Source organism: Elephas maximus, chromosome 4 (genome assembly GCF_024166365.1).
Source record: "Elephas maximus indicus isolate mEleMax1 chromosome 4, mEleMax1 primary haplotype, whole genome shotgun sequence".
Taxonomy (NCBI): Eukaryota; Metazoa; Chordata; class Mammalia; order Proboscidea; family Elephantidae; genus Elephas; species Elephas maximus.
Window position 1 is genome coordinate 101,052,783 of NC_064822.1, and position 12,926 is coordinate 101,065,708.

Sequence of the window (12,926 nt, forward strand, 5' to 3'; positions counted from 1 at the left end):
AAAGAAAATGATTTTCACATTCCCTGCTTTGGCTATATTCTTGTGCTAAAATGGAGCTTGAGCATGCACAAGAAAGATTGCTCTGTTTAGTTTTCTTAGATAAGAACTTTTCAAAACTCTCAAACTCAGTGTAACTTCTTCTATAAGCAGAAGCTGGCAGAGAAGGAAGTTAAAGTAAGATTTCTTATGCTCTAACTATGCCCAGGCACTGTACCAGGCACATTCCTAATAAACCTCTGCAAGATACAGAAGAGAATTCTCATTTTTACATATGGTTGGATCACTGGAGTGAGGATTCAGATCCAAGCCTGACTAACTGGTGGTCCCCCATACCATCACAGATTCCCAACAGTATGAAGCATTTTAGGTGCCACTTTTCAGTGGTATCTATATTTCAGTGGTACAAGTGGAGGAAGTTTTCAGTATTCCTTTTTGTTACCTTCGTATAAGAAGCAGTTGGCTAAGAATGTTATTAATCTTTTTTTTAAAGCATCACCCAGTGCTCTCTACACAGGAAGAAAAGAGCTAAGCATCCAGTCAGAGATTTTACAAAGAGAATGCTTCAAGTGGTCCTACATGTAAACCAGGTAAGAGGAAGCATGAAATATATTTGTGTATTTTTCAAAAGTCTCTAAATGGATCGGGGAATATGGAAGCAATGATACAATGTTCTTCTGAAAACTAATACATCCAAAACAAGGTAATTACAACAAGTGAGTGAAATATAATGCCCTTAATAAAAACACTCTTTTCCTTTTTTTAATCTTTACAGGATGAGGAAACTGACCTTTGAATTGAAGGTAATGTATTTTGGCGTATACATGTCAGCATTTGTTGAATTAGCACTTATTGTTGAGTTTAGCCCTGGAGCAGTGAAGGAAATTTGAAATTTCTTATAGATAACCTGGCATTTAAAAAAAAGGAGAAATTATAGACATTTTATCAAATAAAGCCAAATAATGAAAAATTATTCGTGGCATTATACTCTGGTAAAACCAAACCAACCATTTCAATCAACACTTACCACTATTAGGAAAAAAACCATACAGCTCAAGGAAAATCCACTAGTATAGCCAAGATACCCTAAATTAAAGAAAGTAAAAAAAAAAAAAAAAATTTGATTCTCATTATTATTTCATCCATCATCTTCTTCCTTTCAATGAATTATTTCAAGCACATTTTGGGGTTCCAATGATATACATGAATACAATGAATACAAGATTTATTATCTCACAGTGCTACTTTATTTGACAAAAATCAGGGCCTTGAATAAAAAATACATCATACGTACATAGTGATTCCAATTCTCCTTGGCACACTAAAGAACACAGATACCCAGAATCCAGGGAAAAACAGTCTCCCAATTATGGTCCTATACCTGTGTTGCTGTTCTCCGATGAATTCCTATGGGCAAATCCACTTACTCCTTGATCAACTCCATTGTTCTTTATTATGCCCTTTTTGTGTGCATACTGAATGCCAGCTAGTTACTTCTCTCCCCAGATGGAGGCATGCCCAGAGGAGACGAAGTGAATTTCCAGGGATAAATGGAGTACCTGGCGATCTTTACCTTGCTCCCCTTAGAATGCCTGGGAGACCTCTAACCACGACCATAACCTCCAGAAAGGTAGAGTTAAGTGGTCTCTGGGGGTCTGCACTATTCTCATCCCCCAGGTAGGGAACAGCCTTTCTCTGCTTAAACTGAAAGGGCATAAAAACACCTAAACACAGACCCAGAAAGTAGAAAATTCAGTAGTTACAAAAATATGTAAATATTATAGAACAGCTACAGCGGCTGGATATTTTTCATCAAAAATAAAACAAAACACTCTGGTATGCAATCATTTTTGGAAGAACTTTAATCCAAATATCTGCTTTGAATTAGGTCAGAATTAAAAGAAATACATTTTAGAGGCTTTTGATTGGATAGCAGTGTGGCCTCATTATTCTGCATATGCAATTCCCTTAAAATCAGTCAGCACACTTGTCTCCAAATAGAAGATACAAAATGAAATGTCAAAACCAAATGGATACGACTAGGGATTATCTACCATTTTTGATTCTTCTCTTTCCCCCTCAGTGAGGCAAATAATTGAGATTGGTTATACTCTATTAATTCAAGAGGGATTCACAACACTTTTGGGCATGAATATAAGCAACTTTCTACTTGCCTCTATAATCAGGGTATTTAAGACCTCATATGAGGAGACTGGAAATCCTGGTGGTGTAATGGATAAGTGCTATGGCTTGCTAACCAAAGGGCCGGCAGCTCGAATCTGCCAGGCGCTCCTTGGAAACTTTATGGGGCAGTTCTTCTCTGTCCCATAGGGTCGCTATGAGTCGGAATCGACTCGACGGCACTGGGTTTGGTTTTTGTATGAGGAGATTGGAAACCTTGGTGGCGCAGTGGTTAAGTGCTACAGCTTCTAACCAAAGGGTTGGCAGTTTGAATCCGCTAGGCGCTCCTTGGAAGCTCTGTGGGGCAGTTTTACTCTGTCCTGTAGGGTCACTGTGAGTTGGAATCGACTTGACAGCACTGCATTTGGTTTTCTGGTTTGGTATAAGGAGATTTGGGGCCGTGGTGGCACAGTGGTTAAGAGCTCAGCTGCTAACCAAAAAGTCAGCAGTTTGAATCCACCAGCCACCCCTTGGAAGCTCTATGGGGCAGTTTTACTCATCCTACAGGGTCGGTATGAGTGGAATTAACTCAGTGGGAACGGGTTTTATAAGAAAATCGAAGCCCTGGTAGTGCAGTGGTTAAGAGTTCAGGCTGCTGACTAAAAGTCAACAGTTTGAATCCACCAGTCAATCCTTGGAAACCCTACAGGGCAGTTCTACTGTGTCCTTTAGGGTTGCTATGGGTTAGAATCAACTTGATGGCAACAGGTTTGGTTTGGTTGGAAGAGGAAATCAGGGAGCCCTGGTGGTACAGTGGTTAAAGCTCTCAGCTTCTAATCAAAAGATCAGAGGTTCAAACTCACCACCTGCTCCACAGGAGAAAGATGTAGCAGTCTGCTTCCACAAAGATTTACAGCTTCTTAAACCCTATGGGGCAGTTCTACTCTGTCCTTTTGGGTTGCTATGAGTTGGAATCGACTCAATGGCAGTGTTTTTTTTTTTTTTTCTTTTTGATTTATGAAGAGATTCCATTTTCTTGACTTTTTTTCAGAGTACATGTAAGTTGTGCTACTGGAAACAGCAGTGTCTTTGGATGGACCCTGGGTGATGCAAAAGGTTAATGCACTTGACAACTGAAAGGTTGGAGGTTCAAGTTCACCTAGAGGCACCTTCGAGGAAAGGCTTGGTGATGTATTTCTGAAAAACTCAGCCACTGAAAACCCTATAGAGCACAGTTCTACTGTGACACATGGGGCGCCATGAGTCGGAGTCGACTTGACAGCGACTGGTCTCATGGTTGCTGGCCCAGAACCTCCCTCTTCCCTTCTAGTAGAGGGATTGTTTAGGAAGTCACACACTGACCAGTGTTTTCACCCCATATTAAAGTCAGACCTGATTAATACTTGCAATGTATTGTTCATTTAATCTTTACAAGTGGAAAAAGTAGAAGCAGAGGGCAAAGTTGTTCATTGTTATTTAGGTTTCTGATTCATCGGGGCACTGCAGAGACTATGACAAAAGCAAGTTCTTTCCTTACCTAAGTTCTTCAAGAGACACAGAGGGAGAATTATTCCAAAGGTAACTATTACCACCAGAAAGCGGCCATCCACATACCAGGCTCTGAAAGGCATTTCAATAGTTACATCAGATTTTCTTAGAAAGTGGCCTTTTTTTCCCTCATATTTAAAATTTCATAATATACTTTAATTAATTTTTTACTCTTATTCATTTTTATCATTAATTTTTTTTTTAAACCATCATTAAGGTTTTATCCAAACACTTCAACGCAACTGCTCCTCATTTACTACTGCCTCGCTCCTATGTGATGCAAAAGGTATATTGTGGATCCCCCTCCCCCACTGGCTAAATGTGGCATTTCTTTGAATTATTTAAGTAGTTTCAAAGCTGAATGCACAAGCTGCATTCTGTCAGATTACAACTTGTCCTATCAATTATTTAAAGAGAAAGTTCCTTTTTGTTTTGCTTGGCTAATATCAACAAGAAACAAGTCACCACGGGTAGGCATTTCTATCTCCCCTGATGCCTTGTATTTGACCTTGGGTCCTGAGGATAGAACAGTAGGACTTCTAGCTTCTATGAATCTCCCTTGAAAGGAAACAAAGAAACTAAGACTGACAAGAACTGCTAAACAAGAGGGAGTCAAAACATAACGTATATGCCAAATGCAGCTGTACCGGTCTCCAGAGTTCACTACATCTCAATGAGGCTGACTCATGTAAATTTTGCTCCCCAAATGTTTTTTTAAATGCTATGGACCTTCTTCAGGAAAGACACTACGGTCTTGTTTTTTTTTTTTTTAACATGTTCCACTTCTGTGTTAAAAATACTCCGTATCTGTTCTACTTCACAGGAACAAGATATAGATTGCAGGCTCTCGAGAAAAGGCATTAGCTACTCTTGGTCATATGATGGATGAATCTATCTTTTAAATGTTCATACTTAAATGCCTCTTCCTGTTTCTTTCATTTATATAGACTCAAAGAAATTTACTGTAGAAACAAGAAAGAAAAACACCACCTAGGGAAATCTTGGATTTTGTAATTTTCATTGAATACACACTAAGGTTCATTCACATTTAAATTACAAACATGTTAGTTTTATTGCAAAAATGGTCTATAACTTACGAAAATTTGTCTTCTTCTCCCATCAGAAACTTTATGGCCGAGGGTAGTTCATTTTTTACTATGAAGAGGTAGCTCAGCATTGCTGGGGGAAAATGAGAACATTTTTAGAAAGAAGATACTAAGGCTCATGTTGCGAGCTATACAAAAGGTTACCAGCCTCATTCTTAGACTAACCTTCAGTAAGACCCAAAGACAATTTTAGACATTTTTGCAGTATCTCTGGTTTTAAATAAGTGACTACTACCGTAATCTATGCTTTACTTTCCATGACTGCTTGGATTGTCAAAATTCATGTGGCCACCCAATCACCAGAATTAGAAAAGATGCATACTGTTCACCTACTGGAAAATTATGTACAGAAAAGCATCTTCTTTTTACCTCCAGTATTCTGTAGAGAGGTGGCTCCAAAGATTACTAGCTTTCCTGTAGTGCCAAAGACTTGTTCCCCCAGCTTTTCATAAACCATGCAGCCTATTTAAAATAAAATTTGAGAACATGAGAAATGATCAGGTTCTAAAAATTAAAATAAGCAAGAGTCCATCATTCGAATGGCTATTCTGCAGGTTGATCTGTGCTTTTTCTCAAAATCACAGAAATAGCCTTCTTGGCTTTGTAAGGGTTAAGGTGGTCTCATGTAAAATAACCCCTTTTGACATTTAAAAATGTCAGGCGTGACCACCATTTCTGCTTTTTCCAGTTGGCTACAAAAGCAGTACAATTAAACTATTAGGTCATAAGGCTTATTTTTAACCATCTCAAATAGTCTTCCTACTTTAAAAAAAAAAAAAAACTTTTTTTTTTTTTTTTAAACTTTACTGTGGGGAAATTCCCACTTTGGTCTTATTCTCAGGTCTGGTTTTTACCATAGAAATGACTTGATTAAAAAAAAAAAATCCCCTGATGGTTGGGCACTGAAAGGTTACTCTTGAATTAATTGCCTGAACTGATTAGGCTAACAAAGAATTATCTTAATAACATACCATCAACACCTCATGGGTCCTAAATATAATAAAAACCGAACAGTTAACACCATCGGAATTCTAATCATTTGTAAAATTTAGTTCAAGGATCTGCAGCTCACAAAAGAAACACACAAATCTCTGCAAAGAATAATTTGGCAGTACCAGAATTTTAAAGCATTCAAGGAGCTCATCTCAACAAATACTAAAAGCCCAACCTATGCATTAAAAAAAAAAAAAAAAAAGTGTTTATACTTTTTATAACATTTTATTAACTTACTAGCTTATGTTTTCAAAGGTTCACAGAAAGCAATATTGAGTCAGGCTATAATTAAACCTTTGTTTAATCTCTCTTAAGACTGATGTTTAAATTAGACAATGGTGAGATCCTCAATCTATTACAAAATGTTCCAGTTAAATACAGTTGTCAAAATAGCTGGCCAATGTGGTTTGAGCTAATGTAAAAGTCAAAGTATTAAAACATAATCCAGTATCCCAGGAACGGAAAATAAACACTTCAGGTATTACACTGCCCAGAGGACTTGACGTTTCTTCATGGTGTGCTCACTCTCACACGGCCTCAGGATAACATTTTCTCTTTGGAAGATGCACAAAAGAGAATGAGAGGTCTGTTCACTTTTAAAACCTTGGAGGCCATAACATGAAAACATGACATCCTCGTTCTGAATTCGTAGAGACTGAAGGAAAAAGTGAAGCCTTTAAAATGAAGTCATCTTACACTAGAAGAATAGCTGTAATTCAGGGTTCACTTTAAATGGCAATGCTATTTGTTCATTGTCCACAACAAGTTAATTTATATTTTGCTGTATCTGTTTCCCTAGGTAAGCACCACTATTTAAAAAAAAAAAAACAAAAAAACCCACTGCCGTCCAGTCAATTCCGACTCATAGCAACCCTATAGGACAGAGTAGAACTGCCCCCATAGGGTTTTCAAGGAGCACCTGGTGGATTCCAACCACCAGCCTTTTGGCTAGCAGCCATATCTCTTAACCACTATGCCACCAGGGTTTCCAAGCACCCCTATAGAACTTCCAATTACTGTAGGTCAAAGTACTCTTTCTCTTTTATAATCAAGTTGCTGAATAGGGAGGTCATCATTCGTTTACAATATCACCATGACAATCATTCACCCTGGCCTTAACAAAATTAGATATACCCTTAGCTTACCTGTTTCCTTTGAACAGATCAATAGAAGGTTTATTGAATATATAGACAGCAATGTCACTGAAGTCAAAAGTACCCTAAAGCAAAGACAATAAGTTTTGTTATAGCAACTAAAAAAAGTACACACTGTGGCCTTTTGTTAGAAGTGCAAAAGTTTATTTATGTGGTTAACACTATTTGTTAATAGTATCGAATTTTGGAGCCTATTAGTCACCTCCTCTTTAAAACCCTCAATAAAATCCTACCAAATAAAGAACTGCTCATTAGAATCTGAGTAACTCTAGCACTACAAATCCCTTGTGTAAATCAAAGTCCAAACAGCCTTCCTCTGCTCTCTGGGATCATTTCGTTAAGATGACTTGAAAACAACATAGAAGAGAGCTTTTTTGTAGTATATGTTGTACTCTCTGTAACACCCTGGTGGAGAGGGTGAGGAAGGGGTACGGGTATGGGGGGGGAAGGGCTTGCGGGGACCCTTAGGACAGTCACAATGTGACTTTGGACAACTGGCTTAATTTCTCTGGATTCCTTCCTCACCTTTACGATAAAGACACAAACCAAATGATGTCCAAGGTTCTTTTCATCTAACACTTTATGGCTATTTTTGAATCTACTCATTGGACCACTGAGATAATACGCATTTTTTTGCACCTGGTTCCTCTTAAAAGAACAAGCACCTCTTAACTAAGGCAGAATTTTGACAATCAAGCACAGTGAAAAAACTTTTTTGAACGACAAACTCTTGTTCTAGTTTTAATACATCTGGCTCATTATCGAGCCTTCCTCAAGAAAAAGCACAGTTAAAATGACGGGGAAGAGTACACAGATTATGTCTGAATCATTTGGTTAAAACAGACATAGTAATTGAAAATAAAGCCTATTTATTAAAAAGAAAGAAAAAACTCCAGTCCCCAAATGAAACCACTCACTTCCTGATGTAGAGAAATATATCCCCAGAACAATACATTATTGCACTTAATTCCATGTTTGAGTAATTAAAAGCAATTATTTTTCTAGCAAGTGCTGTTGAGGCACTTAGCAAGTCCTGTAGTTCTCTCTGTGTGGGCTGTCTCTGCCCAAGCTCTCCTCTGATTCCCCACACCTGTTCAACCATGGGAACCCTGGCTCTCGGGCCCAGCTCAAATGTCACCTCCCTTGCCCCCAGGCCGAATGGCTGCTCCTTAGCTCTCTCATGTGCCCCAGCATTTTGTTTCTCCTTCATGCAGTGTGCCATGGGGCAATAAATGGGGAGTACACAATGGTCAATGGTGGAGCAGATGGACTGCCAGAGACTGGCTAGAAAACGTAAAAGAGAGACAGAACTCAGCACAGGTAAAACAAACACTGGATGAAGGCCAACTGACTCATCAATGAAGGGGATATGACAAGAAAGGTCAAGATATGACTGTAAAGAAGCACACTCAGATATACATATTTACATAGCCAAGATCCTTGAGCGAGGAGGGTGATTAAGAGGGTAACTCCCTCATCTATTCTGGTTGAGGAAACTGAGAGTAAGCATTTATTTAACCAACCCAATAGTTTTGAGACAGCTAATGGAACATGATTTGATATGCTCTGTCAGAGAATAAGATTCGGGACGTAATTTTGATGTAATTTTTCTCATCTTAGAAGACAAACGATATTTACACTGAAGAAGCAAGTGCTGAGTTTCACTCAGAGTCCCCTCATGACTTTAGGGACACGGAACACTAAGTAGTAAATTGTACATGGGCATGTGGCATGCCTAGAGGAGTTCTGTGTGGCACAGAATTGCGTAGGTTTTCCAGTTGGGGACGGAATGGATGCCATTTTAGGACTAGCTGTGCGTTGTTCGGGAATGACTCTATGCCCTGTTGGGTCCACTCTCCTGAGACAGACCTGGAGACGAGAGGTGATATTATCATTGCCCTCACCTCCCTCCCCCGCAAAAAACCCATTGCTGTCGAGTCAATTCTGACTCATAGTGACCCTACAGAACAGAGTAGAACTGCCCCGTAGGGTTTCCAAGGAGCGACTGATAGATTCGAACTGCTGACCTTTTGGTTGGCAGCCGAGCTCTTACCACTGCACCATCAGGGCTCCTATTGGGACCAAGGCTCATATATTAAGTGGTATGACCTTGCAGAAACTGTGTGCCTAGCAGGCAGGGATAATTCCTAACATCTGGTGAGTTTGGGTTACATAGTGATTTACCAGAGGCCCTAAGCCTGGATGAACTAGGTACTTATGAGCAAAAGAAACACTCTAAGGAAATATCCATCACATTCCCCTCATCTAACAGCCTCTGGAACCACATGGTTCTTGCATATGGGCTGCCCCTTAACACATTCTATAGGGCTAAATCTTTGTAGATGATGCTCAGCATGTCTTTGGTCCTTGACAAGGAGGTAAGAAATCTTTTCATAAACTGTCACCCTGGCAGAAAAGTGTTGATCAGGGAAGATTTTAGCAGGAGTGCTCACTTATCTTCTTCCTCACGCCTCAAAACAGCAAAATGAGGTGCTCCTACAGTGATGAAAGCAACCCCTTTCCTCCCATGAGACATTAACATCTCACCCAGAGGAGAGTCCCATGGCATTTGCCTTTAACCATCCAGTCTCTGAACAAGCTACCCACCATCCTCCCAAAGTACAGAACTTCCCCTTCAGAGACTGAAAATTAATAGAAAACAGAACTTCTGTCTATCTATCGGGTCACTAAGAGGCAAATTACAGTATGTGTAACTCTAAGAATGCTTTAGGCTATAACAGAATCTGGCATTAATGCAATTAAAATTTAGAAAAGTATACCTCCTTGTTTAGATTCTTAGAAAGAAGCAATAGTGCCTAATTGGCTATAGTACTCATTGTCGTTCAGTTGATTCCAACTCATAGCGATCCTGCAGGACAGAGTAGAACTGCCCCACAGACTGCCACATCTTTCTCTGGTGGAGTGGCTGGTGGGTTTGAACTGCCGACCTTTCAGTTAGTAGCCAAGTGCTTAGGTTTATGAGGATCAAATCAGAGATGACTTGAGACACAGAAAGCATGCCATCGAAAAAAAGGAGCAAGGAGGAACGACTTGAGAATTTAATGACTTATTTAAACATTTGTTCTATTTTGAGCATGATTGTGCCCTATTTGTACAAACAGAGATTTGTACATATAATTATGGTTTCCTGGAAGAGAAACACAAACTGGTATTCCTGTGCCAACAAAGAGAAATACAAATGATTCATTCTTCTTACTTCATCAGGTTATCATTTAAGCTACCACACCGCTAACCACTGAGTAAAAGTTTTAATACGGCTGGGGTGAAAACTGCTTATTTAGATGGTAACTAAACCTCGGCTTCTGTGGGAGCAGAGCAGTAGGTAATTGGGTTGTCAAGGTGTTGATATTTAAGGCTTATATTTAGCCCTGAAAAGAAGGAGAGATCTAGAACATGTAACTATAAATGAGCTGGACGGAAGCGGTGATGGGAGAACTAGTCTTGTGAAGAGTGTGGTCAGGTACTTTTGAGAACCCAGGTGGCAACAATGCCTTGAACGATGTTGTGTAGGGACAGTCCCGGGAGATTTTGTGTCACACCTGCCCTCTAGGAAGAAAGAACATTGTTAGAAACTTAGAATTATAGACTCCTGGATTAGGAGATTAGAGAGCACCCTATTCAGCTTTTCACTCAGAACAAGAAACCTCTATGCTCCATGCCAACACATAACCATTCAGGTTCTGAAAAGACTCTTCTGACAAGGAACACATTATGCAGCCCATTCTGTTTCTGGAAATTTCTGTGCTTTAGAACTGCAACAGAGCTGAAGTTGCTGCTTCTACTTTTACCCTTTAGTCCTCATTTTACCCTCTAAGCCTACTTGAATCTATTTTAAATATAACCCTTCCTCAACCTAATGGTCCTGCTGATTGTGCTCATTTTAAGATTGTTATCTTCTTTGACTTAAACATCTACAATTCTTTCAGCTGTTCATCCTGTGATGAGCTTTTTGCACTGTTTATAGCTTGGACATTGTCCAATTTCTCAACTATTCTTTCTAAAGATGATATGCCAAGCCAAGCACGATCTATAACATCACACTTGGACTAAACAGTGCAATGCATGCTTGTTGGTTAGGTGCTGTCAACTCAATTCCCACTCATAGCGTCCCTATGTACAATAGAACCAAACACTGACTGGTCCTGCGCCATCCTCAAAATCATTGCAATATTTCAGCCACTGTTGCAGCCACTGTGTCAATCCATTTTGTCAAGGGTCTTCCTCTTTTTAGCTGACCCTCTATTTTATCAAGCATGATGTCCTTCTCCAGGGAGTAGACCCTCCTGATAATATGTCCAAAGTATGTGAGACATAGTTTTGCCATCCTTGCTTCTAAGGAGCATTCTGGCTGTACTTCTTTCAAGACAGCTTTGTTTGTTTTTGTGCCAGTTCATGATATATTCAGTATTCTTCACCAACACCGTAATTCAAAGGCCTCAATTCTTCTTTGGTCTTCCTTATTCATTGTCAGGCTTTCGCATCCATATGAGGCGACTGAAAATACAACGGTGTCTTAGTCATCTGGTGCTGCTATGACAGAGATACCACAAGTGGATAGCTTTAACAATGAGAAATTCTCTCACAGTGTAGCAGGTTACAAATCCAAATCCAGGGTGCCAACTCCAGGGGGCAGCTTTTTCTCTCTGTCAGCTCTGGAGGAAGATCCTTTGTCCTCAATCTTCCCCTAGTTGAGGAGCTTCTCAGGAGCAGGGACCTCGGTCCAAAGGATGAGCTCTGCCCCTGGTGCTGCTTTCTTGGTGGTATGAGGTCGCCCTCTCTGCTTACTGCCCTTTTTCTCTTTTATAATTTTTATTGTGCTTTAAGTGAAAGTTTACAAATCAAGTCAGTCTCTCACACAAAAACTTATATACACCTTGCTACATACTCCCAATTACTCCCGCTGTCTCCCTCCACTCTCTCATGTCCATTTTGCCACCTTCTAACCCCCTCTACCCTCTCATCTCCCCTCCAGGCAGGAGATGCCAACCGACTCTCAAGTGTTCACCTGATCTAAGAAGCTCACTCCTCACCAGCATCCCTCTCCAACCCATTGTCCAGTCCAATCCATGTCTGAAGAGTTGGCTTCAGGACTGGTTCCTGTCCTGGGCCAACAGAAGGTCTGGGGGCCATGACCACCAGGCTCCTTCTACTCTCAGTCAGACCATTAAGTCTGGTCTTTTTACGAGAATTAGGGTCTGCATCCCACTGCTCGTCTGCTCCCTCAGGCATTCTCTGTTGTGTTCCCTGTCAGGGCAGTCATCGGTTGTAGCTGGGCACCATCTAGGTCTTCTGGTCTCAGGATGATGCAGTCTCTGGTTCATGTGGCCCTTTCTGTCTCTTGGGCTTGTAATCACCTTGTGTCCTTGGTGTTCTTCATTGTCCTTTGATCCAGGTGGGTTGAGACCAACTGGTGCATCTTAGATGGTTGCTTGCTAGCGTTTAAGACCCCAGATACCACTCTTCAAAGTGGGATGCAGAATATTTTCTTAATGGATTTTATTATGCCAATTGACTTAGATGTCATGTCCCCTGAAACCATGGTCCCCAAACCCCTGCCCCTGCTATCCTGGTCTTAGAAGCATTCGATTTATTCAGGAAACTTCTTTGCTTTTGGTTTAGTCCAGTTGTGCTGACCTCCCCTGTGTTGTGTGTTGTCTTTCCCTTCAACTAAAGTAGTTCTTATCTACTATCTAATTAGTGAATACCTCTCTCTCACCCTCCCTCCCTCCCCGTTCTCGTAACCACAAAAGAATGTTTTCTTCTCAGTTTAAACTATTTCTCAAGTTCTTATAATAGTGGTCTTATACAATATTTGTCCTTTTGCAACTGACTCATTTCACTCAGCATAATGCCTTCCAGGTTCCTCCATGTTATGACATGTCTCACAGATTCCTCACTGTTCTTTATCGATGCGTAGAATTCCATTGTGTGAATATACCATAATTTATTTATCCACTCATCCGTTGATGGGCACCTTGGTTGCTTC

At 40.2% G+C, this 12,926-nt stretch overlaps 1 protein-coding gene across 4 annotated transcripts in view; it reads right to left on the reverse strand.

Moving 5' to 3' along the window:
* SLC38A1 (solute carrier family 38 member 1) overlaps positions 1 to 12,926 on the reverse strand; it is an 82,748-nt gene that overhangs the window by 14,089 nt on the left and 55,733 nt on the right. For all 4 annotated transcript variants that reach the window (XM_049882906.1, XM_049882905.1, XM_049882907.1 and 1 more), the window contains 6 exons: positions 6,911 to 6,984; positions 5,142 to 5,234; positions 4,764 to 4,845; positions 3,656 to 3,738; positions 1,025 to 1,083; positions 788 to 904 (listed from right to left, as the gene is read on the reverse strand). In XM_049882906.1, the coding sequence (XP_049738863.1) occupies positions 788 to 904; positions 1,025 to 1,083; positions 3,656 to 3,738; positions 4,764 to 4,845; positions 5,142 to 5,234; positions 6,911 to 6,984 (508 nt within the window). The remainder of the gene's footprint in view (positions 1 to 787; positions 905 to 1,024; positions 1,084 to 3,655; positions 3,739 to 4,763; positions 4,846 to 5,141; positions 5,235 to 6,910; positions 6,985 to 12,926) is intronic.